The sequence below is a fragment of the Adiantum capillus-veneris genome, unplaced genomic scaffold (genome assembly GCF_014529385.1).
Source record: "Adiantum capillus-veneris isolate H3 unplaced genomic scaffold, ASM1452938v2 Hic_scaffold_615, whole genome shotgun sequence".
Taxonomy (NCBI): domain Eukaryota; kingdom Viridiplantae; phylum Streptophyta; class Polypodiopsida; order Polypodiales; family Pteridaceae; genus Adiantum; species Adiantum capillus-veneris.
This window is the reverse complement of record NW_028221659.1, coordinates 15,423-42,273: the sequence shown is the minus strand read 5'-3', so window position 1 is coordinate 42,273 and position 26,851 is coordinate 15,423. Positions and strand designations below refer to the sequence as shown.

General features: G+C 42.3%; 1 protein-coding gene across 2 annotated transcripts; it reads left to right on the top strand.

The window, feature by feature from the left end:
- The first annotated feature begins 371 nt into the window (after positions 1-371).
- Positions 372-6,205, top strand: LOC147416680 (homeobox-leucine zipper protein HDG2-like). Of its 2 annotated transcripts, none has more exons than XM_086508169.1 (14): positions 372-843; positions 982-1,353; positions 1,484-1,601; positions 1,707-1,904; positions 2,170-2,747; positions 2,964-3,081; positions 3,170-3,355; positions 3,580-4,062; positions 4,208-4,309; positions 4,401-4,610; positions 4,700-4,877; positions 4,984-5,249; positions 5,345-5,437; positions 5,526-6,205. In XM_086508169.1, exons 2-14 carry the CDS (start codon positions 1,001-1,003, stop codon positions 5,976-5,978), a joined length of 3,336 nt encoding a protein of 1,111 aa, XP_086364295.1. In that variant the 5' UTR covers positions 372-843; positions 982-1,000; the 3' UTR covers positions 5,979-6,205. The 2 variants fall into 2 exon arrangements, with proteins under 2 accessions (XP_086364295.1, XP_086364294.1); XM_086508168.1 differs by having other exon boundaries at positions 373-843; positions 979-1,353.
- The last annotated feature ends 20,646 nt before the right edge of the window (positions 6,206-26,851 follow it).

The following is a 26,851-nucleotide window of genomic DNA, read 5'->3' as shown; positions in this document are numbered from 1 at the left end:
ACAAATAGAACGGCGTTCGAATTTCACTGAAAAATATGCTTCACTTCAACGCTGTAGATCCCACGGGCCACCGTGTGTTAGGTAGTGCTGAAGAGGGAGGGGGGGAAGAACCTTGGAAGTTGGGGCTAAGTGAGGCCTAGGCCATAAGGTCCTGTGCCTTTTGACTCATGAGAGAAGAGGGCCTGGAGGGAGTCTCATGTGTCATGGGCCATGCAGTCATGGGGAGATCACTCAGAAATAGAAATTATTATAGAGAGAGAGAGAGAGAGAGGGGTAGAGAGAGAACATGGCTTGTAGTAATGACTCTCTAAGTAGACTACTGATGGGGGAGAGAGAAAAGGAATAAATGAGATAGGAAAAGAGGAGAGAAAGCTGTCATTGATCTTCTCCATAGTTATATTTATGATGAGATCCTTCCTCCCTCCACAACTCAATTCATCCTCTCTCTTGACATCCGAGTGTAAACCTTTTAAGTGCTCTGTCTGTGCAGTTCTCTTTAGCCCTCATTTACTGCTTGCTTCTTCCCTCATTCTCTCTCTAAATGCTTTTGCAGGCACTTCACTTCTGCTTGCCGCCTCTTCTGCCTCTTCTCCACTTCTGCCCCTGCATCTGTGTCTCTTTTCTCTCTCTCTCTATATTCTCTCTGCTCCCTCTTTTACTGCTCTCGATTTTCTTCGTCTTTGTTCTTCTTGTCTGTCTCACGCTTTCTCTCTCTACCCCCTTCTCTCTGTTCCACGTGGGCGCTTGTACGGCAGCTGATGCAGAGTATGAGCAGAGTCCTCTCCTAGGCTACGATGGGAAGCTGGAAGGACAATGTTGTTGATGTCTGCTAGAATGTTTAAGGTAAGCCCAATTCTGCTACTCCACATGTAAGTGTGTGCATGACTCCTTGAGACAAGCCCACCATGGCATGTGTGTGTGCTCTTACATGTATGTGTCCCTGTGTGCTTCTCACAAGCACATCTGGCTTGCCCTCAGAAGATGAGCCAGTAAACAAGGCATGGACAGTGCATCTGGGAACATCCAAAGTTCACTGCTCAAAGTGGTGCCCAAGAACGAGCCTGAGGACAATTCTTACACGGTGAGAGAGGAAGCACCTGCATCCAGGCTGCATGCTCTGCAGCGCCATGCCTTGAGGAACGAACAAGACAATGGGAAGAGTGCCTCGCTTGCTGCCGCTGCAACAACAACTGGTTCGGGAGACGATCAGCAGTCTTCTAAAGATGAGCATGACAGTAGCTCTAGGCGCATTACTGGAGAAGGCACATCTCATGATGATCAAGATTATGAGCATGCCTCAAAGCGCCCTAGGCGACATCGCCACACGCCTGACCAGGTTCAGATGCTTGAATCGTAAGTAGCCTCTCTCTGTCTTTCTTTCGCTGAATCTGTCCTAATTGTCTTCATGTACACTAGTGTGGTTTTTGGAAGCACAATTGCTCAATTTGTGAAGGATATGCTTGTTCGCTATCCTGCTCTGCAGTGTGTTCAAGTATTGCCCCCTGCCGGACAAAAAGCTTCGGCAGGATCTTAGTGACACACTACGAATGAATGAAATGCAAGTGAAGTTCTGGTTTCAGAATAGACGAATTCAGATGAAGGTTGGTTGGATCACATTTTCATGTTTGGAGAATTTGAGTCTGTCCTCGAAGTATTTCAATAAATAAATAAATTGATTAAGAACGACCAAGCATGCTTAATCTCAGGCCCTTCGAGAGCGTTCTGATAATGCACAGCTTCGAGCCGAAATCAAGAGGATGAATGAAGAGAATATGAGCATAAGGGAAGCCATTAATCAACAGATGCCACCTTTCACCACCATCAACGATCCTGTATCGGCACAGCAACAAGCCATCGATGAATTGCAGAGGAGACGAGTGGAAAGCACAAGATTAAGAGAGGAGGTTGGGGCTGCTTCCCTTATTTTTTCTCACTTTGCAAGTCACTTCAGAAGCACATGCTGTTTGGTTATGTGCATGTGGTGCCAGCAGCAAAAGATCTTTGCTGTTTTTTATCAATCATCTGTAGGAAGGGAATTCAAATCTAAGGTGGCTTTGTTTGCAACTTTGCTCCATAATCACAGTTCGGTGTACATATATTTGTTCTATTACAAATTTGCCATATTTGTGCAATGTCATAACTCCTTTTTTCTGCGAATGTCTTTTGCAGCTAGACCATGCGATGTCAAAGTCTGTGGCATGGTCCGCACCTTTGCCCAGCAGTGTTCCCCAATTTGCGCTGCCTCTTGCTTCAGCACCACCGGACACTCTCTCGCTGGAGCTGGCAGTGGGAAGACATCCTGCTACCCAAGAAACAAAGCGAGAACAGCAGCCCTCTGTACAAGCAACTGCTTTGTTGCTAGAACCTGGAAAGAAAATGGATTCTGATTGCACAATTATCCAAGTGTCAGAACAGGAGCATGGGCGCGGACCAAAGCCAGAGGCAATTGTGACTGTTGATGATCAGGCGTCAGGCAAGAAGAGTTTGTCTGATGGTAGTTTCTGGAAGAGCCCCAGTGGGGTCCAAAAGCCTGGACAAAGAGGTGAGGTTGTTAATGGCTTCTGGAAGACCTCCGGTGTTATCAATGTCGAGGGTCCTGCTTCTGGGCATGCATCACAAGATGAGCAAGAGAATGCCTGTGGAAAGCATGTAGAGGAGACTGGTTCTGGAGATGACCAAGATGATGATGAAGCTTGGAAGAAAAAGTCTTACCGCCATACTGCTGAACAGATACATCAATTAGAACTGTAAGTCTTTGTTTGTTTCGCCTAGCTGTGGATGATTTCTCTTACATGAATCACATGCAAGGGGTAGTGTGTTCAGTTGAACTAGAGCCTCATTGCTCTGGATAATGTACTTTCTTTACACGTTATGTATTGAAATATTCCTGATAGTGGTTCAATATTTCCGACTTGAACGTCTGTGGTCTATTCATTCTCACTAGGTGAACTTTTACATTGCAGCTTTTTCAAGCGTTGTGCCCATCCTGATCAAAGACAACGAGAACAGCTCAGTAATGCTCTCGGATTGAACTTAAGACAAGTAAAGTTCTGGTTTCAGAATCGTCGCAATCAAATGAAGGTATACCAAAAGAGATAGAATATCTTCAAGGCACGATTGGATTGAGTCTGAGGTGTAATTACTAATTTTTCTTTTGAAACGATTTCAGACACTTCAAGAGCGACACGACAACACTCAGCTTAGAGCAGAGGTAGACAGGCTGCGGGCAGAAAACGTCACAATCAGGGAGGCAATCAAGCATCACTTGGCCACTTGTAGCGAGTCTGCCTCAGTACATCAGGAGCCCATGGAGGAGCATAAAAAGCGTGTCGACAATGCATGGTTAAGGGATGAGGTGAGGCTTACCTTTGCAAGAGGTGAAAATCAGGCTGTATGTGGATCTCATTTTGGCCACCTCCTTTTTCAGCTCGGTATTTATAGAGGTAGTTTTTAGAAGGTACTGCAAGTAGTATTTGGAGGTTGCTAAATAATGTGAAGGCTTGTCCAACTTTTCTCTTTTAATGCTGTTAGCAGCAATTCTGTCATATTTGAAGTTGCAACTTGCCTGGTTTTGTCTAGGTGGAGCATGCCAAAAGGGCTGTATCTGGAGGACAAGGGGTTCCTCCTCTGGCTGTGGCATTTCCAGATTCCTTGTCATTGGAGCTGGGGGTTGGCAGGCGCCCCACCTTGCAGGAACCCACTACAAGTGGACGAGGAGAGCAGCAGCAACATCAGCAACAATCACAAGGGGCCCCTACACTACTGGAAGTTGCACTAAGCTGGCCCGGAGGCATATCTGGGTCTGAAAAGGCTGCAGTGGTAGACCTGGCTGAGAGTGCACTGCAAGAAATTATACATATGGTTCAAGCAGAAGAGCCTTTATGGATAAAGCAAGCAGCAGGTGACCAGCTACCTGTGGTAAGGCTGGACTCTGATGCATATATGAAGAGGTTTCCTGGAAGGACAGGCAAGCGGCTGCCTGGTTTGGTGACCGAGGCCACTAGAGAGACTGGACTTGTTGGGATGAACAGTGTGGCTCTCTTGGATACCCTCATGGATGCGGTAGGTTCTCTTGGTGGTGTTCTTCACAAAAAACTTGTCGGCCATTGTTTGCACCAGCATTTGACTGTCTTTATGAACTGTCTTTGTTTACGACATGATGATTACAACGGTTGTAATCAGGTGTCCTGTCACATTTGCATACCAGAATAAATGGACGGTAATGTTTCCAAGCATCATTGCTAAGGCCCTTACCATTAAAGTCCTATCTCCAGGCACAGCTGCCACACTTGATGGTGCCTTGCAGCTGGTGAGATTCTGACCATTCTCAGGTTTAAGATGAGTTAGTACTTGTGTTCTGCAGTATTCTTGTAACATGGTTTTACATGTGTCCTGAACAGATGTATGCAGAACTTCAAGTTCTTTCTCCTCTTTTGCAATCACGGCAAATGTACTTTCTACGGTATTGCAAGCAGACTGCTGACAAACAGTGGGCTGTTGTGGACGTCTCAATGGATTGCTTGCGTGATAATCCTCCATCATGTCTTCTCCAGTGCCGGCGGCGTCCTTCTGGTTGCATCATTCAAGACTCGCCTAATGGGCTTCTGCAGGTAACTTTCCTACATGCTGTGTCCTCTTGAAATTTGCACTCCCTTCTGCAGTGAAGATATGTCTCTCCTACGGTCCATTTACTTTGCAGGTCACTTGGCTGGAGCATGTTGAAGTTGATTATCATGGTGCCAATCATACCTATGTCCCTTTTCTAAGCAGTGGGTCTGCCTTTGGGGCAAAGCGCTGGATCTGTGCTTTACAGCGGTACTGTGAGGATGTTGGTAGCCTGCTGGTCACAAACATGCTACCTGCGCACGAATTAGGAGGTAAATAACCATTCTGTGTAATGTGATGTGTCCCTACTCCTTTTGATAAGGACTTAGGATGTACGAGGCTCATAGTTCGATAACTTTGTGAGTGATGAATGTGTAGTTGTGAACACTCTGGAGGGACGCCGAGCGATGTTGCGACTTGCAAAGAAGATGATGAACAAATACTGCTCCAACGTGAGCTCAACGGCCAACAGCTCTTGGGTTGATCTTTCAATTGCCAGTGGCAGCAATCAAGACGACGTGCGCTTTACTACAAGAGACAACTCTGGTGATGGCATTCTCCTGTGTGCTGTAACATCAACATGGCTTCCCTTCTCCCATTATCGGGTTTTTGATTATCTGCGAAGTGAAGAATATCGAGCTCAGGTTGGTGTGCCATATTCATGTGTTTGCAAGCTTCTTCGACATGAGCTTTTTTCTCAAGTAAAAGGAAGAGTCTGATCCTGTCCTTTGTTCTCCAGCGTAATGTGCTTGCCAATGGCAGCGCACAAGAGATGAGCCGTATAACAAAAAGCCAACATCCTGGAAATGGTGTCTCCCTACTTCGTGTGAACGTAAGGAAGAGTCTTTCTAAACTTATTCATGGGTAAGTGCCACCTTTCACGAAAAGTTGTTTATTTTGGTGGCTTATCTTGAATGCAGGGGCCGAGCCAAAGCAACATTCTTATCCTTCAAGAGAGCTGGACAGATGAATCTGGATCCCTCTTGGTGTACATGCCGGTAGATGTATCAACTTTCACACGAGTGCTAAGGGGTGAAGATCCATCAGATTTTCTGCTACTCCCGTCTGGCTTTGCCATAATGCCAGATGGCCCAGTAGAGAATAGGTCGGCTGCACTTGTGCCCCCAAGTGGAGAAGGGGCTAGTGGAAGTAACATGGCCTCCAAAAAGCCATCCACCAGCAGTCTTCTTACAGTTTCTTTCCAAACAGTAGTAAGCCATGCGCCGCCAGCATCAGGAAACATGAATAACCCCTCCAGCAATCCTATCAGCAATATTCTTTTGAACACCATGGAATCCATGAAGACTGTCAGCAAGATAATTCTCAACACACTGCAACACATCCAAACTGCAATAGAAAGCTCCAAAGTCTGATTGTAAGCATTTGCATTCTCATTGTTTCTGTATGCCTCTTGCTTTGGATTAATTGGACAGATGCTCAAGAATTTGTGCAGTGGTCTAGAAACTTTGATGTAATACCATTATTCATACAAAAGGTTGCTTGATGATGCAAACCTTGTCATTGTTTGGTAAGTGCAAAGTTATGCACGCGCCACTTCAAAATATTTAGATTTGCAAACCTTCTAGGTTCTGTTGTGGAAGAGCATTCAGGAGACTTTATTCTACTACAATCTTATGCCGCACGTGAAATAAAATTGAAGGCTCACGGTTTGTAGTGTAAGTATCTCATTTTTCATTTGAGAGGTTTTAGATCCTTCTATGACCGGTGGGCTATCATAAGTATCTCATTTTTCATTTGAGAGGGTCCAGATTCTTTTATGACCTGTGGGCTGTTTGATGGTTTCAAGTATCTCCTATTTTGCTAGTTGGACTTCTGGAGGTTTTGGAATTCTGCTGCAAAGAGCCATCGAAGGTTAACTCTTTCTCTCATTAATGGTCATGGAAAATTCACCGCAAAGAGTAGCAAGCTCATTGGGGATTACTACATTGTTTTATTTAATCTTTGTAACTTCCTTTTTTGGGTTCCTTTTTGTGACAAAACCATAAGCACATATAGATTTAGATATAGATATAGATATAGATATAGATATACCAGAGTTTCTGTGTCCAAGATGTGAAGAGAGACACCATGTTGGCATTGCAAGATAATCGTATTTGTCATAAGTAAGCCTACACTTCAAAGGTCGGAAAACGGGGAGAGAAAAGAGGGGGGAGACTCTTTTTGGATGCCTGGCCTGGCAAGGATTGGAGGAGGGTGGTTGCTTTGATAGGATTTGTTGTTAAAACCCATGAAAGCATATAAAGGGAAATGCACTTGTCTACACTCGAAAAATGTTTTATCTTCTTGAACTCCTTGAAATGCATTGAGAAGCGGTGATATACTAGTTTACTTTTTGCAATGTGCTCCATCGGCTTCAATTATGGTGGCTGCTGTGGGCATTGATTGAGACCAGGCTTTGTGAGCTGTAAAAAGTGACCTCCATAGTTTTACATGTTCATGGTGGACTATGCATGTTTTGCTCTTGTGAAACTACAATAAGTCATATCCATCCCGAGAAAATTGGATTCAAAAGGGGCCTGGGTTGATAAAAGGATCGAGTTGGAGATTACGAGGATTCTAAATAGCTGACATGGATCTTTTAAACTTGAATAGGTCTTTTCTACGTTGCAAAATGTAAGGTTCTCTCTTGAGACATGATTATTTTCCTCGTGACAAGAGCTTGGCAAGGCCGTATTTAGAAAGATTTAAACACCTTTTATTGGATTTTAGTTATTCTCTAAAGGTTCATTTCTCGAGTTGAAAGCTTTCCTTTTGTTTTTGGCGAAAGAGTTGGATGCCAAATTTTCTCTCATTCTTGATGTTTATGACTTTTGTTTTTTTGTTGGTAACATTCATAATTCTCTGTCAACATCTTTCTCAATGAAAGCCTGTTTTAAAAAGGCATCTTCCCAACTCTCTTTGTGAGTCCTCTCTGGTCTTTATTTCACCTTCCGACGTCCAGCAATCTCACTGTGGGTGCCAAAGAGGAATTGTTTGGAGATATCGGGGCATCTTCACACCTCTCCCTCATCTTCAAATTGGTGGTCATTCTCCCATGGATGGTGGTGGTTATGGTTTGGTGGTGCCACATTACTCCATGTGTTCACAAACTCTCTCTCTCTCTCTCTCTCGTCTACTGTTTTGTTTGATGATGAAGGGATTGAAGTGGTTGGGTCTATTGTTTTGATTCCCATATGCAAACCACAGGAGTCGCTCTTAAATTATTTGCTTCCCATCAAGGCACTCATCTGATGATGAGCCTATTTTGTGTCACTCTATTGCTACCCACCTTGTGTTTTAAGGGGATGGGCAGAGACTTCCCAAGTCTCATCATGTTTCAAGTTTCAAGCAGCAAGTTAGCTCTTTCCATGGCATGTTGACACTTATATTTCATCATGCACAGGGCCCCGGTCGCACGAGTTATATATAAGCACATGTTAGCTTTGTGTAACCTTTCTTCTTCACATGCAACCTTGCATCAAGTGATCATTGGTCATGGTTGACAACATTGCTTTTTTTTTTTTGCATGTTGTCTAAGGAGGACAAATTAGATGGGGACAACTATCCACTTTTTGGCATACATGATGCAACATGTCCTTGTTGTGAAGGTTGTTCGGAACATTTTGAAGGGTTATGATGTAAGACTTGGTTTTGTGGATACATGTTATGTGGATGATGATGATACAGGCTCTAACAAGTGTGCTTGCTAGAATTATCTTGCTTACTATTGAGCAAGCATGTTGGGATGCTAAGAATGTGTAGGTTCGTGTGTTGATTGCACTTTGTTAAGCGTTTCAACACAAATAGAAAAACAAGCATGGGATTAACTAGCTTCTTTGTATGCAAGTTCAAATTTGGCAAAAAATGCTTACCTACATAAGGAGCTAGAAGCCAAGGTGTATGCACAAGCAGGATAGATAATATGGATGTGTTTCTTGCGGGGAATAAAGATCTCAATGAGCAATTAATTTCCATAGGTGGGATCATTCCCAACAATACTCTTGTGAAGACAATTTTTGATGCTTTACCAATTTCTTATCAGATTTTTGTTGTCCTTGTGACAGAGAGTAAACCTACTGATGTGAAATTTGATACTGTGTATTGCTACAAGAGGACCAATCCAAAAAAATAGGGCTAAGCAACATGATGTTGAATAGGCATTTGTGGTTTCACAGTAAAAGAAGAACGTCACTATTCTCACTTTCAATGCTTCTACATGTAGCACACCTATACGCGTAGTTGTTGTTTCTTCGTCAAACATCAATAAATCCAAAATTTTTGGGGGATAAAGATAAGAAAAAGTTGAAATCATCCATTTGCATGTGATTTGAAGCCAAGCAGTCATGTGGAATTTTATGCCAACTCTAGAATTTTCAAGAGGATTAAACATTGCTCAATCTATATGTTAGATTGACAAAGCTGCCTTAATTTTCCATCAACATACTTTTCAAAAGCCTTCAAGCCAACCACAAAAAATTCTCAACAATGCCCTGTAAACGAGCCCAACACTTGGAATGGAGGAATGTTATAGGCTATAACAATACCTCTGTAGCATCACCACTCTATAATGACAACACTTTTTGAACAAGAAGAGAAGTGGATTGGATCAAGGATGCAAATATGGCTAGAAGACGGGAGTCATTAAACTTATTGGCTATGGTGGACAATTTCCAATTCAATTGTAAAATCTCATTATATTTTTCACAAAGCGAAAATTTACTAAACTATCGGGCTCAAGAAGAGTTCCAACTTGTAAGAGATTCAGAGACGATGAGCTTAGATGAGTAGATTGGAGCTAAATGAGTTAGTATTGAGCCTAAATGACCTTATGCCTTTAATCTTTTAGAGCCTTAAATATAAAACTCATTTTTAGATGTCGATTGTTTAAGTTGAGCAATGCTTTGTACATAGTAAACTTTTTTTTATGTTTTCCAATCAAGATTTCTTGTGTCTGTTGTATTTGTTTGCACATTTGAATACACATTTGTAGCCTCTTACTTTTGCTTTTTAGTTTAAATGCTTAGAATGTCCTTGTGTTGGTTTTTGATGGGCTCCCTTTGGCCTAAATCTAATATTTGAGTGATTAAATTGAAGTATCTTTCACTGACTGTGATTGAAGAAGGGTTAGAGAACAAGCCTAGTAAGTAGATTGGGTGCTTTTGACAAGCAAACAACGAAACAAAAGTGGAGTGACCCAACTGATTGAGGTTACCCAAAATCATTACAGAAGGTCTCTAATAGCTCATCAATACCAGTCAAAATTGTATGTCTACCTATTGGGTCACTCCATTTTGGGCACCATATAAATGTGTGTGTGAAATTTTGGGCAAGATGTAGCATTCAAAGTTTCCTAAGGATGGTTATGTGTGGGATCTACACAAATTGTAGCTTGTCCATAGTGGCGTTTGTTGTCCAATAGCTACATCTTTTGGGAGTCATTTATATTTTGTGACTTTTATCGATGATTACTTCAAGCATGGATGGGTTTATCTCCTTGAGACGAAGTTTGAAGTGTTTATGAACTTTAAGAAATTTTTACTTATAGCTGAACTTTATTTGGTTGTATTATGGCAGTCACTATTCTGATTGACAGAATAGGAGGGGGGGAGTCTACGTTGAAAGAATTTGCTGCACTTCTAGTAGGTCAAGTGGATAAAACACTGGTATATAGTGTTGTATACCCCTCAACAAAATGGTGTTGCTGAGAAGAAAAATGGGTCACTTATGGAGATGGCACAATGCATGGTCAAAAGTCCAACTTGGCCACATCCATTTTGGCTTGAGGTTGTCATGTGTGATCCATGTGTACTAAACAAGTACACGATTAAAGCATTGCAATATGTCATGTTGGTATACCTACAATGCCCACTTTTTAAAGAAGACCACATTGTGAAAGCCTGTTTTTTCATCCGTGCAATTTTTATATTTCATGGATGTGTTCCAAATTGTCTTAAGAAGACACGTTTTGATGCTTTTGATGCTTTCTATGATTGATTATGAAAGTAAAGAACCAAATTGTGTAAAATGGAAGCATTTATAAAGATAATGATGGATGTACACATATAAACATTGATGATATGTCGTCAGAATGCGAAAAATGCACCTTCTTTGTACTTAACTCTATGTTCAAAGAAATTTTTTGGGCCTACAACAACCCCAGAATTTGGTCAATAACTCGTTGATATTTAAAAAAAGAAAAAGACTTGATGCCTATAGATTTTTTAACCTTATGTAAAATGGGCTCCACCTAGCAAATATGTTGTTTTTAGTCAAATTAAACACTCTTTTGGCTTTGAGAGCTTCTCATGCCCATATTGTCAAGAGTTGTGCTTATTTTTCCTACATAAAATGTGATGTTAGCTTTGAGCTAAAGTAAGGAAGTCCACAAATACATACATATGATAGGAGTATTTGATTTTTTTCCAAAACCTTGAAATGACACTTTTATATCATGTTAGATTACCAAACTAGTGTTATTACTTTACACTTGGTCAAGAGGGGTAATGCCCTTCTGATCCCAAAATTGTTGTAACTTCATACTATTTTTGCTAAGAATGGACACTTTCTTCTATTTGACACTATATGGATGGTAGGTATAAGTAAAGAAGTTTTTAAGTAGGACATGGATAACAACTGATAGGGTTCATTGACACTTGTAAAACATATTCAAGGCTAACAAATCTGTTGTCTTGTTTATATGGATGCATGTGAGAACTCTATTTCACTTAGGATCTTTTTGGCTTAGTTGTTGTCTGTCACTGAGGAAACTAGCCTCCTTCACTTTAGAATCAATTTTTCTTGACTATCTTATGTATAAAACACCAGAATGTTACTTCATTCTCACTTTGATGTACAAAAATGAATCTATGAGTGATTCATTTTTGTGCTAATCTTTGTCCTTTGTCTAAAGCCATCCATGCTTACTTACCCTTGTTCTAACTGATGTTTCAGGTACACGTTAAAGACAAGCCGACTGCTTGTATGAGGGTCATCCATGACCCTCTAAACATGCAAGATAATGGAAAAATTTTTGGAATACTTAATGGACCACCCCTTACATAAAACCTTGCCTCCTAGAACTAGACCTTTTCTAGATAGAAACAAAAAAAAAGCAAAAAGCAAAAAGATCACTTATCCTAAGTAAAATACAATCTAATCTCTCACTCTTTTGTTACATGCCTTATCCATTTTCCAAGGACTTGAGTTAGCTTCAAAACCTCTTTTTGTTGCTAGCTCCCTTGTCCTTTGATGTATTAGCACTCTGGATGCTTCACAACTTATTTATGACTCTGCCATAGATGTCGACAATAACTCGTCTATCCTACACATGCTATCCTTCAATGATTGGGGCAAGATTTTGGCTACTCTTAACAAAGATTGTTACGATGTTTTTGCTATGATGTCATAGTACATTTCCCAACTACCTGTATTCGCTCGGCAATATAATCAAGATCTGGCTCAATTCTTTTCTTTTGGTGTTGAACTTGCCAATTTTCTCAAAACATTATGTGGGCTTAATCCTACTTTCATTAGTACTCCAACTACCTCTATGGTCCCACAAATTGGTGGCCTCTTCTGTAGAGCTGGAAGTTGTTAAAGAATTCCAAAATAATTTATGTGCCCTCAATGACTCTACTCTTCTAGAGATGGTTCCTAAAGTCTCTAAACTTTTCCCTTTTCTACCGGTCAGACAAATCAAAGTGGAATCTTTTGGAGTGGACTATCAGCTTTGGATTCTCCCTAACAAATATTTTTCAGCACTCATACTCAGTGAAACTTGGGTTTACTTGCCAACCTACCAACATCTACAGTAGAAGCTTTTCGGCTCAAAATACTTAAAGGTGGACAGTTTCTGGACAAAGGGGAGCTTATAAAGGCCCCTTTTAACCTCAATTTTATGATCAGGCTAAATATGTCTCTAATGTTGGCCTATATTTTTTCGCATAAGGAAATATGGAGTTTGCCAAAAGCAATCCTGACTTTTACACGGAATGAATCTGGAATGTCTATCAAGCTTACAAGCTTACTTTAAATGTGCTTAGAAATTGCTTGACTCAAAGGCAACCTGTGATTCTAGCATTATGTGGTTTGACCATGCTATCTGGTACATTCTTAATCATCTTGGATAACTCTTCCCTGAGAAACTTGTAGACTTCCACTTATCTCTAATTTTCTCCTGGCTTGGAGGGCAAGCTAGATACTTTGTTATTGCCCAAATTGCTTTCAACGCCTTCTAAAGCTTGATGCTTGACATCCTCAAAGAACTTACATCTGATGAGCTTGACACTTACCTCACCACCTATGCCAACTATAAAGGACTCAAAATTGCTACTAGAATTCTTAAACCATGTATATAGGATGATAATTCGCCATCTCTTAAAAGACCAAACTCACTAACTACTCCAAACAGCTCTTTTACATCTAGTCTAACTCCTGGTACACCTACTAGCATTAATAGAGGGAAATATCGTAGTTTTAGTAGAGGAAAAGGAAGGAGTACCCCTCTTCAACATCTCCTTGAAATGTAGCTCATTTTGGTGTGCATGTTATTTTTGGCCCCTACAACAAAACTTCTGCAATTGATCGAATCTATGTACACTGTTTATACTACAAGGATAGCATGTACATCCTGTATATATGTTACCATATACATGTGGTAGTGATGTGTGTGAACACACTAGGACCGCCGGGGCATTTTTTCCCTCTTTAGGAGGTTTTTTCCCCCGTGCATTGTATATACGTCCATCACTCTAGGGCTATCTATCTTTCCATAGCACACTGAGTAAAACACTCTCTATTGTGTGCCTTGAGATTCCTTCGTCTTCTCCAAGCTGTGTGTGTTTCTCTGCAACCCTAATTCCAACAATTGGTATCAGAGCAAGTCACGTCCTCCCGGGCTTAGTCGCCAGCTGCTTCAGCACACGCCTACTCACTTTCTCCGATTTCAGTTAGCTTTGGTGAGCGTCCGCAGGTCGACAAAAATTTTAATCAAGGTCGAAGAGCTCGATCTGCTCAGAATTTTGATTTGGGCTCATTTCGGCCTCCGTTTCCACTACAGGCAGTACTGCACATGCTATTTCGTCATTTTGTGCAGAATTTTTGTCAGTGCCGTTTTCTGCATAACACGTGCCTTATAGTCTTCTACGGTTTGTGCTATATAGCACAGGTTGTTCCCGCTCCGTTTCTCCTATTTTCGGGCAGTTTTCACATCAGGTGCAACATTTACCATGGCTGACAACAACAACACTGTGCGCTCCTTGCCGCACTGTCGAAGCAAGGGCCTTGCCTAACACTGTGTGCGAGCCATAGACGGCTCCAAGCACACAACTAGCTTAACTAGTAAGCTCAAAAGAGGGCAATGGTGTGTCACTCACCGCTCTATGCTCTTGCCGTGGAGGATTCCTCGCCGCGAAGAAGAAGGAGACGCCGCTACGTCGTGCTCAACCGCTTCACCGCCATCGTGCCGTCGCAATGCTCGATCGCGCGCTCTCTCTCTCTCTCTCACATACACACACACACAAGGAGGTGAAGAAGAAGAAGATGGAGATGGAGATGGAGCAAGAGCACTCTTCTATTGCACAAATGAGAGAATGAGTGAATTTTAGGTTTAGTTGGCTTTTATATGAGCTCACCCCATTCACACTTGGGTGCCCATGCTTAGCCAACTAATCCCTTGAATGTCCCAGTTAGAGTACGCCTCTCATCGGCGATCACTCTTACCCTTTTCCTATTGGACCGACAAGCCCGATACCTGACTCTACCAAATAAATAATACAATGTCCACCGTAGGTTACAACGTCCGTCTCGTAGGTGATAGGGTGTCCGTGAGCCGTGAGGGTTAACATGCCCCCCTTCCTGATGTAGATTCCGTCCTCGGAAGCTATTGAGTTGAAGCTCGTTGGTCGAGGTGGAAGAGCATTTGAGATGAATGTCCTTAGCCTTCATTAGTCACTGCAAAACCAAACAACAATGCACAGTAATTGCATTTTCATAAGCGTTTAAAAAGCATATGCAATTTTAGGCAGACAATTGATTGGTAACAGAATTTTAAACAATTTGTCAGCAATAAGCATTAAATTGCAATGTAATCAAATGCATAAACAGATGTAAAGGTAAAAAATTAAACAAGTCTGGGGTCGCTAATTTAACGATCGAAAGGCACTAGAGATCGACTATTAATACCATGGGTAAGCTTCTTAATTTTCTGTGGTCAATTAAGTTGTTTAATCGCGAGAGACAAGTATTCATGTTCGAGGGCTGACTAGAGGCTATATCTAGAAGACCTTGTAGTTAAGCTACGATAAAAGGAATTTCTCATGAAATCATTGCCCGACTGATTAGCTTTTCTTTGACCCCCCAAAGTCTTTTCACAGTGATTCAATTTGATGTGTGCGCTTATTTTGTATGCCTTGGGTTTTTTGCTTTTCAAGGAAAAGCGCCCATACTGGGAACCTCTAGGGCTCTAGTACCATAGGCAATACATGTGAGTGAAGTACCAAATCAAGCTGAGATTTCTCTTCGAGCTTAAGATTTTACAGTGTGGCACTTTGATTTTTTTGTTTGTTCATTTTTAGCATTTTAATTTTGTAACTTTGGGGGGTCATACAACACCATTACCCTCCCCAGGCTCATCACACTAGTAAACTCCCTTTATAATACTTAAGCTAAAGGTCAATAAGGACTAAGCCCACTAGAAAGCCCTAGTACATTTCACACAATGCTGCCTAAATCGGATTAAAAACCTAAGTAACTATTGATTATTAAGAAGGCATTCCCCATGGTATTAAGAGAAGATCTCTAACACCTAACTTGGTCAAACTAGCTTAGTCGGACTGCTTGATTTTTAAACCTAGACAAGTGATTATGACAAAAAATTACATTGAATTAAATGTTTGATACTAAGCAAATGCGGTGAATATTAGGTTACCAATCACAATTAAAGCAGACAATCATAGATGCAAAAAAGATAAGGGGCAATGCTAATGGACAAGAAACACCTGTTTGTGTCGATGGTCGCGCTTGATTTGAAGAGTGAGTCGAGATAAAGATTCCTTGAAGGTCCTAATCCTATCAATAGCAACATGCTCCTGTACACACTAGGAAACAAAAGGAATACCTCCAGGAGGCACATTAGTGGGAAAAGGTACCAACACTTATTGAACACAACAAAAAACATAAGGAACCCTAACCTAATTATTTGCACTCCCCCTAGAGAGTCAAGGGAATAGGATATTGTAGAGGTTGGGGGGAAACCCTAAGGCTAAACCCCTATCCTCGTCGTCAAGATAAACAAAGTCATCATCCATGAGACCATATGTGCCATCCATGTAGTCCTGTAAATTTTCTTCTTCATCATAGGTGCCCATGTTTACTAAGAAGGTCACTAGACGCCTATAGTCATCTTGGTCAAAAGGGTAGGCTTGTGCAATGGGAGAAACGCTCTCTACTAAGTATGGATCAGACGTGGTCAAGAGACGTATCAGCCATTCTAACTCCTCAAAATTCCTCTCACATGCTAGCGTACCTATCAAATCCCATTCACATGCAAGCACTGGAAAGACCATGTGAAATATTTGTGAAAATTAATGAGGGTACCTCTCACCCAAGGCAGGAGTGGATGACTCTAGCGTACAAGCCATATCTGTACACACAAATAGATGATGGTTAGAGTGCAAATATTACAAGGGTCGTGTTCTTGTGCATAATTTGTTTTTATGATTTTGTGTTATGGCTCTTGCTCTTTTACTTTTTTATGTTGTTTTTGTGAGTATAAGGCTTTATATATACATTCCCTAAGATTGGAGATTAAGAGGTCAGGGAGAAAGGTTGAGAGGGAAGCAAGTGAATAATGGATGTCCACAAACACTCCCCCCTTCCTTGGGTAGATCATACCGTTTGAAATGATGTCGTCACCCTTTGAAACCAATTGTTCCAGTTGGTAATAGGTGAGGATTTTTGCCAGTAGTTTTCTATTACCCTATGTGCCTTGTCAAGTTGCAAGGGTGGTAAGGTACTCTCCCAGGATCGAACTTGAAGTGGTTCATCAGGTGATTCTTGAACACTGGGAGGTGTGGATTCTTTTGTAGCTTCATGGAGGTCCACTACTATAGATGGAGGCTGTGTAGAAGCTTTTACCTCTATGGATGTATTACATGAGGAGCTAGAAGCTTCATGGAACTCCCCCCTTCCTGAGCTAGGTGGAATAAATTGGTTTTGCCTTGGAGCCCAAACTAGCTCTGGACTAGGTGTGTAGCATTCTGTGATCTTTCCCTTCCCACGGTCTGTCATTGGCTTTAGCGTTACACTGTTTGACTCATATGGGTTTGTTGTCGATAGGGAAGGACACATTTTACGTTTAGGTACCCAAATTTTCTCATTTCCATCATAGTAGCCTTGGGCTTCTAATAGTTGTTTTGGAATCCATCGTGATTTGGTCTTGACTCTCCTAGGGCGCGCTCTTGGTTTTCCGGGGAAATTTTTTCTTGGAATGGCCGGGAGGGTTGAGGTAGTTGGAAGTAAGGCCTTGGGGACCCATTGGTATATACTCTTAGGTCGGGCAGGCTGAGTACTTGCAATATTACTGCTTGTTGCAACTACAAGTATTGAAGTGCTAGGTTCATGGGTAGCCGGCAAAGACGAGTTAACCACCTTGGCTTGTGAATGTTGGCTATCCTTCAACTTTGCTAGAGTTTGCAATGTAGGTGACTTTGCTTGAATGATAGGGGTAAGAGTCGATGGTCGCGTCGTGACACTACCAGTATCCCAATCAATAGTGCATTTGGTTGCCAACATCCACGTGTGTCCCAGGTTTACGTTGCCTTCCATAGCTCCCGCGGGCATGACTAGAAACCTCTGCACTATGCTTCCATTGTCATAGACAACAGGGGTATGAAGGACTCCAAGAATAGCAGTTTTCTTTTTATTAATGCCCTTGACTTGCATCGTATTCGGGGATAGGGTCGGTTTCCCTAATTGACACCAAACTCCATAGGATAACAAATTGTGTTTAGCTCCCGTATCTAATAAGGCATTGTATAGTACTTTCCCATAGGGGCTATTTAGCTCAATTGGGTATCGTAGGGGTGTCTCAGATTCTAATGAATCGTCATCTGTGTCCTCAAAAAATGCTTGCGTGATCCCCAGATTAGCCTCTCGTTGGCGTCTAAGACGTTGTTGTCGTTCTCGAGCCTCAACTTTGCTTGGATTTTTTAAAGCTCTGCTTGTTCCTTGGCAGCCTTCTTTTGATGGATGGCTTGCAACTCTTCTTGGCTTAGAGGATCATAATATCTTTTGAATTTACTCCCATTAAGGAATCCAATGGTTTCAACTCCATCTAGAGTCTCCACACGAATGGTACCTTGCGGGGTAATTTCACACACTCGATATGGTCCCTTACCAGCGTATTTCAATTTCTTCTTTTCATTACGTACCCCGTACATAAGAACTTTATCACCAACCTTGATGTCTTTATCCTTTAAATGGCTATCAAACCACTTCTTTCTCCTATCCTTCTCCACTAGAGAATTTCGCACAGCTAATTGCCTCTCTTCATCTAACCTTTCCAAGATATATAATCGCTCCACTAAGCGGTTACCATCCCAACCTTCTTGAGAAGCTACTCGAAGACTAGGAATGACAAACTCCCCTGGCATAACTGCTTCTTGGCCATACACCATCTTAAACGGTGTGCAATTAATAGCAACTTTATACGCAGTACGATAAGCCCATAAAGCTGATGTAAGCTTTAGGTCCCAATCAGTGCGATGAGCCTCAACTGTCTTTGTCAAAATGGAGATGAGAGTTTTGTTGGTACTCTCAGCTTGGCCATTTGCTTGGGGATAATAGGGTGTAGACTTGTGGTGAGATATCATGAAGTTTGATGTGAGTTCTTTTATTACTTCATTTATAAAATGAGTTCCATTGTCACTCACAAGTTCAAAGGGGCATCCAAAACATGTGATAATGTTCTCAAAGAGGAACTTAGCTGTTGTTTTTGCATCCGCCTTTAGTGTTGCTTTTGCTTCAGCCCATTTGGTTACATAGTCGGTAGCCACAATGATATATCGTGATTGCGTGTTACGTGCAGCCGGACTAATCGGTCCTACAAAGTCTAAGCTCCACTTTTCAAATGGTTGGGTTACCTTGATGGGATGTAGAGGCATCCTATCACTTCTTTGTGGCTTCTTGAAGCGTTGGCATTCATCACATCCCTTTGCAAAAAGTGATGCATCCTTAAATAGAGTGGGCCACCAATAGCCTGACTGTAAGATCTTTCGGGCAGTCAACTTTCCTGAAAAGTGACCACCAGCTACGCCCATGTGTGCCTCTTGTAGAATATATAAATACTCATCCTCGCGGGCACAGAGTCTAAGAACATCATCTTTTCCTCTCTTATAGAGAGTTCCAGCCAGTAAGCAATAGGGTTCGCATTCCTTGATTAATTTTCGAGCTATATCTTTTCGCAGTTCTTTGGGTGGAAAACCATTAACTAAGAAGTTAACAATCTTTTCACTCCATTCAGGCATTGTCTCAACAATGAACAAAGGAGTATCAAGCAATTCATCATCAACCCCCGTAGGAGCTTCGCCATTAGGGATACGAGATAAATGATCCGCCATGACATGTTTTCTCCCAGGCCTCACAACAACGGTGAAGTCAAACTCAAGAAGAATTAACAACCATCGTGTAATTCGACTTGTGGAACACAGCTTGTTTACCAAATATAGCAATGCTTGATGATCAACATAAAACACAAACTTGGTAGCAAGAAGGTAATAGCGAAATTTCTTTACTGCGTAAATCATAGCTAGACCTTCGCGCTCTGTAGTAGTGTAGTTCATCTCGGCATCATTTAATTGGCGACTTGCAAAGCTAATAGGGTAGTCCAATTTATGTTCTCCTGGTTGAGTTAGAACACACCCAATAGCAAAATTTGATGCATCAATATGCACATGAAAAGGTACATTCCAATCAGGTGTTTGTAGGATTGGAGCACTTGTTAGGGCCTTCTTTAATAACTCATAAGATTGATGACATTCTTTTGTCCAGTGAAACTCGATAAGAAGCTTGTACAATGGACGCGCTATCTCGGCAAAGTTTAAAATAAACCTTCGATAATAACCAACATGGCCCATAAATCTTTGAACTCCTATATAGTTCGTAGGTGGTGGCAAATCGGCAATGGCTTTAATCTTACTCTCATCTGTGGATATCCCGTTCTTGGACACTATATGCCCTAGAATGACTCCATGCTTAACCCAAAATTGGCATTTGAAAGGGTTCAATGAGATGCGATAAAATCTGCACCTTTCAAATATTTTTCGTAGATATAACAAATGCTTCTCCCAAGAAGAATAAACACAAAGGTCGTCTAGGAAAGCTTCACAAAACTCCCTTAGAAATTCTTTAAACGCAGTGTTTATTAATCGTTGGAATGTAGCAGGGGCATTTGTTAAGCCAAAAGCCATAACACGAAATGCAAACACTCCAAACTCTGTGATAAAAGCAGTTTTAGCTTGGTCCTCTAATGCAATTGTGATTTGATTGTAACCAGAGTACCCATCTAAAAAGCTATAAGCTTCCTTGCCCGCAACTCTTTCAAGCACATGTTCTGAATATGGCAAGGGATAATGATCTCTCCTAGTAGCTGCATTAACTTTCTTGAGGTCCACGCACACTCTTAGTTTCCCATTCTTTTTTGGCACAATGACTATTGGAGAAACCCATTCTGAGTGCTCAATAGGGTATATGAATCCACATTGGATAAGTTTTTCAATCTCCTCTTGTACAATTTTGGCGTACTTAGGATTCATTGGATATGGTCGTTGCTGGACGGGTTTAGCAGTGTTGATCATGGGAATTGTATGTTGCACCACAGAAGGTGGAACGCCCTTCATGTCATGATATGTCCAAGCAAAGATATCCTTGTATTCCTTGAGGAGCTCCTTAAGTAACGTCTCTTCAGTTTCGGTAAGGTGTTGAGCAATAAAGACTGGTTTAGACTCCTCATCTGGTTCTGCTAATTCTATCTCTTTAACTACCGTTGGACCATCATAGACTCCACTGCTTCCATTGGTAGGTATTCGTTGGGCTTTGGCATACACAACCTTTCGCTCTCCCGTGGTATAAGATTTAAAATGTTCAGGAGCCGTATGTAAGTCACCAGGCTCTTGTCCTAACGGAGACCTTTCTTTTAGTTCTGCCTCCTTTTGTTGTTGTGCTAACTCTCGGTTTTGACGTCTTCTTATAGTTCGACTCAATTTCGGCTTTGTAACCTCCAATTGAGAGAGGTCAATGGGTCGCGGGCTGCACCACATGACACTCTGGAGATGTTCACCCCAATTTCTACTAGCTTTCGATGAGCATCACATGCCCCTAGATAGCTAAGCCATTATGCAGTAGATCTTTCCTTGTTTATCCTAGCTCTCACATTTGCTCGATATCGTCGTCTCTTATATGACCTTTGTTTCTTGTTAAGGTTTTGATTTTGGTAAATGTTTGAACTCGTCTCGCTTGATAGGTCTTCGCTTGTATCTTCTTCACTCTCATATAAATTACCATAGATGGTCGTACTAGGCCTTGAGTGTTCAGTTTCTATACTTGGCTCACTCGACGTTTCCTCAGGTTCTGAATCCATTTCTCCCTGAGATTCCGTTTCTGATGTGTATTGGCCTGAAGCCTTTGAGGAATCATCGGTTTTACTCTCAGGTAGGTGTGCCTCTTTCTGATCATTGGATGTTACATGCGCTACACCTAACATGTTTACTGGTGCAATGTGTGGTATCTCTTCCCCATCTGGTGTTACCCAGGTTGTTCCTCTAGCTCTCCATGTATCTATAGTTGCCGCTAGGTGCACCCAATCGACATTGTCTGACTCAGCCATTCCAGGTAGGATATCCATATAAGGAGAGTTCTCCCCAATATCCGTGTCTTCGTTACACGTGTAACAATACTGTAATGGAGCTGAGTGAATTGTTGTGTCGAATGACACTTAAAAGATCAACTCGAATGACAGAGTCTTGGAACTGTAAGTAGACGTGGTTTTTGGACCAGTCATGCACCATTTTTGCTTCCCTCATGAATGGACGCCCTAAGATCATCTCAAATGACATAGGATGCTTGGAAAAATCCATAACAATGAAAGTCTGCCTTACCTTGTGTCCCAAGACTTTGATCCTGAGATCCTTTAGCATTCCAATAGGCGTAACAATAGATCCATTAGCCATTTTTACCACTGCGCTTGTGGCTTCAAGGTGAGGTCGCCCCATAGACTCCCAACAACTCTTTGTCACCATGCTGACTCCCGCACCACCGTCAAGGACCCCCTTTACAGTTAATCCTTTAGTAGTGATTTGTAGAGTAGCATTAGATTCATCACCTTCAAAGTATTGCCCCAACTTGTTAGCGGGTACTTCAATTACAGATTCATGTCCCGCTAGGTCAGATGGTGTTGCTAAATGTTCCTCATCATTCATTACCGAGTCAGGTTTGTTCATATGTGCAAACTGTGGTAATCCGGCCTGTAATTCTCCATTGAGGAAAGCTCGAAGATCTGAGACTAGCTCGGGGTCTTTATATAGTTTGGACATGATGGTGGTTCTAACTTCTGAAGACATGAAATCCATCAATTTGGAAACATTTAATGGCATCTTGTGGGACGTAGGACCCTGACAAGAGAATGGTGAAGATGGAATCTCCACTTCCTCAAGGGGGTCGGACATTCCTCACCAAACATTCTCTCTAGTAGGAAAGGTGTGTGTCCACTTTCAGATGTCCTACCCTCACTCTCTTCCCGAATGATACTGGGTATAGCTAACGGCCTGTAGTTCTTGTGAGGTTGAACTTGTGTGGGAAACACTGTGTCCGACATCTGGATATGTTTGGGTTCAGGTTCTAATATTCGTTGAGTTTCTTCCACCAAACCCCTCAGTTGTTGGACTTGTTCAATTTCCACTGTTGGGTTTGGATAGGTTCCAATCTTTCTCTTGCAATCCTCATTTTTTGTCTCTCGTGGCTTATCTTGGGGGTTCGCAATTGGGTGGTTTAAATTTGAATACTCTTTTGGTGTTTGTCGTAATTCCCTCTCGTGATCCTCCTCACTGGCTTTTTCCTTTGTAGTAATAGTTTTGGTCTCCGTGGTCTCTATCGAATCTGAGTCATCCTCAGGGTCATTCACATACACGGGATCCTCTCCTGTCCCTATGTTAGTCTTTGAACTAGGTTTTGAGCTAGAAGCATTAAGGGATTTCTTTCTTCGTGTTTTCTTCTTTCTCGCTCGGCCAATGGATGCAGCATCTCTCTCTTCGAAGATGTAATTTTGCTTTTGGAGCATCGACCGTGTGAGTGCATTCACTGGTGCTATGTTTATAGTTGGTGGTGTCCCATCAACAATCTCTATTATGTTCAATGGTGTGATTTTTGGTGCGTTTGGATTGTTAGGACACTGTGCGATCAAATGATCTATGCCACAACGATTACAAATGAGTATTGGCATTGCCAATGCACTCCCTTGACTTGTTTGCATTAGTGCAACATTCTTTTGCATTCTAATGGGGCACTCAGCTACTCGATGTGGTCCACCACATTCGTAGCACTGAAGAGGTGGTCTCTTGGCAAAACTATTAATGTTTTGGCCTCTTGCTGCTAGCGCAGTAGCTTGATATACCGGTTTGATTTGTCCCCAATGGTCTTCCATATAGTACATGGGACACTCCTCAAGCATGTCGACTCCATAGGTGATACTAGGGTCTATGTCCTCTTCGCAATCTACATAAGTACTAGATGAATCGCAACCTATTTGGTTCATAGGTGTAACTCTTGGATGAGGGGGTTGCGGTCCTAGCACTGGAGGTGGCAACGGTGTGGTTTGGACCACATTTTGGGTTCTAGGGACCATGTGCTGTAATGGCAACTGTTGCTCCATGGGTGGGGTAGGCATCAATGCAGGAACTCGAGGTGAGTCTGCCCAAGCTATAGGCGGTCTATTTTCCATGATGCGTTTAAGCATTAGGCAATCCTTCGCTTGATGGCCATACCTACCACACGCGTTACAAGTCCCGTTAAACTTTACTCTGAAAGTAGGGCATTCACTCGTAGTATGTGGGCCCAAGCAAATTGAGCACCATTGCTGTTCCCTTCTTGGATACATATGAGTGTTTTGTGGAGCACGATTACCCCTAAGGCTTTCTTGGATGGCCTTGGTGAGATCTACCAAAGTCATCTCAGATATCGTTTGCTCTTTCACGATTGGCTTTATTTTCATTGGCTCATGCCCTGATGCTTGCGAGCTACTAGACTTCGGCTCGGCAGACACTCTTTCTCCTGCAATCATTAAATTATCCTCCAATTGGATTGCATTCATGGTGACTGCTTCCCAAGTAGTGATACCTCTAATGACTATGCCATTATAGATACTTTCATGTCGTAGTCCCCTAATGAATCTATCGAGCAATTGGTTGTTGTTGAATCGCTCGTTTGGATTGCATCGAGAATTCAAATTCTTTAAGCGACTAATGAAGTCTCTCACGGATTCACCTTCTCGTTGGGCTTTCTGGAGCTGAGAGGCTACAACCCAAAGTACTCCCTCTCGTATGTATTCTTTTAAGAACAGTCTCCTAAGAGTAGAGTAGATTGTTTTCTCTTCTACTCTTAAGGTTCTATACCAATCTCCAGCCTTTCCGCTTAGGGTCAAACTCAAAGCCTTACACTTATGTAGCTCATTGTGCTCTTCCAAGGAATCGCACACATGTTCAAAGACTTCCATATGCTTTCTAGCATCTCCGTCTCCACTGAAATTTTGTGTGAGCTTAGCTACTTGAACTGCCTTGCTCCTAGGCTCTCTATCAGGTGCACTACGCATGTTTTCCACAATAGAGCGACTGATAGTTTGAGCAAATGCTGCCAAATCTCCTATTTGAGCAGGTATAATGGGTGTATGTGCTCCTCGAACCACATGTGAGATGGGAGTTGGCCTTGGCCTTGGCATACGCGCGGCTCTTGGGTCCCATATTTCGTATGGTGGTGTACCAGATGGTGGTCCAAAGTTTACAGGCGTGGCTCTAGGCATTGTTAAGTATGGAGCCTGATTTACCCTTGTAATTTTTTGTGGTAAAAGCGCACATTTGTAAGGCCCCCATTATGAGGAGAAGCCATTGTGCGTGAAGGAAAATCACTCACCAAAAACCAAAATTTTCACGGACAAGAATCAGGGGCAACTTTAAAGGCCTCGAGGGCGGAGGCCCCTGAGACTTTTTTTTTCGCCGGAATATTATGGCCGGACGGCAGCCGGAAAGTGGTCAGAAAACAACCGGTCGGTTGGCCGGTGGCCGGTAGTTAATGGCCGATGGCCGGTGGTCGGAAGTCAATGGCCGGTGGCCGGTGGTCGGAAGTGAATGGCCGGTGGCCGATGGCCGAATTCAATGGCCGGTGGCCGAATTCAAAAGCGGACTTGTCTTCTCAAGGGCGGCCACACATGGGCGGATTGGAGGGTCCGATTTGGACTTATTCGCACAAGGGCGGCTACGCATGGCTCTCTCATAAGAGAGGGCAGCCCTTTTGGCCTATAAAAGGAGGCCATTTCTACACACATTTCATAGTGTGAAGTTGATGCAACAAGGTGAGTGTGAGGTGGTGAGAGTGAAGCAAGGCGGGAGCTCCATTAAGGGTATAATCCCTTTGTAAACTACTTCTTGTTTTGAAGTACTAAAACCATTGAGTGGCTGCTTTCCCGTGGACGTAGCCCACATTGGGTGAACCACGTATATCGTGTGTACTCTCTCTCTCTCTCTACTCTATAATCTCGTGTATATAAATCTGTCTCTCTCCATTAAGTAATCTACTCAATTATCTATTTAGCTACGTCTTATTTCCTAACAACTGGTATCAGAGCAAGGTTTGCTCGTAGCTAAATTATCTCAAGGAAAGGATTCCTTGAATTGAGTGGGAGTTATGGCGGAGGAAGGGAAGCTCAAGATTGAGAAGTTCAACGGCAAAAACTACCAACATTGGAAGATGCAGATTGAAGACTATCTCTACCAGAAGGACCTCTATTTGCCACTAGGCGGTCTTGCGAAGAAGCCCGCAACAATGGCAGATGAAGCATGGATTGTCCTTGATCGAAAGGCACTGGGAACAATACGGTTAAGCTTGGCGTCAACGGTGGCCTTCAATGTTTCGGAGATGAAGAACACGGAGGACTTGATGAAGTCATTTGACGACTTCTACGAGAAACCATCGGCATCCAATAAGGTATTTCTTATGAAGCGCTTGTTCAATCGAAAGATGGCAGAGAATGGTTCAGTTGCAGAACACCTAAATGACTTTAACACAAACATAAGTCAACTTCGATCAGTGAAAATCAATTTCGATGACGAAGTGCGAGCTCTCCTTATACTATCATCTCTACCGGATAGTTGGGACAGCCTTGTGATGGCTGTAAGTAATTCTATCTCTGGCACAAATACTCTTAAGTTTGATGATGTTGTGGGTGTTCTCCTAAGCGAGGAAATGCGAAGGAGAAGCACAGGAGAATCATCAAGTGCTGCACTATCAGTGGAAACAAGAGGAAGGCTTAAGGAGAGGTTCAAAAACCAAAAGGGTCGTGATCGCTCAAGGCGGAGCAAGTCACGCACAAAGTTAGTTCTTGAATGTTGGAACTGCGGCAAGAAGGGCCACGTCAAGAAGGATTGCTGGTCCAAGAAGAAGAAGGAGACAGAGTCTCAAGACAACAAGACAACATCGGAGGCCAATGTGGCAGGTAAAGTAGAGCAAAATGCTCTAATTCTCTCATTAGACAATGTGTCTAATTCCTGGATAGTAGATTCCGGGGCTTCATTCCATGCGACACCACACAGGCAACATTTCCAAGACTACACCAAAGGTAATTTTGGGTATGTATACTTGGGAGATGATGAAGCTTGTGAGATTGTCGGCAAAGGTACACTTTCTGTCAAAATTGCTAACGGAAATGAATGGAAGCTTAAAGATGTTAGGCATGTTCCTTCTCTTCGCAAAAATTTGATCTCTACAGGACAATTGGACGATGAAGGTCACAACATTGCATTCGGAAACAAACGGTGGAAGATCTCAAAGGGATATTTGGTGGTTGCCAAGGGTGAAAAAGTCGGTACACTTTACTTGTGTACTGTTAGCACGCAACCTTCAGCTTGTGCAGCAACTACAGAAGTTGACAATGCGGTGTGGCACTACCGACTTGGGCATATGAGTGCCAAAGGAATGCAAATCCTTC

Excerpts from the sequence above, each read along its gene's own strand:
- LOC147416680 (XM_086508169.1), top strand. The coding sequence starts at position 1,001 with ATGGACAGTGCATCTGGGAACATCCAAAGTTCACTGCTCAAAGTGGTG. Across the intron at positions 1,354-1,483 it reads CAGGTTCAGATGCTTGAATC|TGTGTTCAAGTATTGCCCCC; the intron begins GTAAGTAGCCTC and ends CCTGCTCTGCAG. Across the intron at positions 5,438-5,525 it reads TCTCCCTACTTCGTGTGAAC|GGGCCGAGCCAAAGCAACAT; the intron begins GTAAGGAAGAGT and ends TCTTGAATGCAG.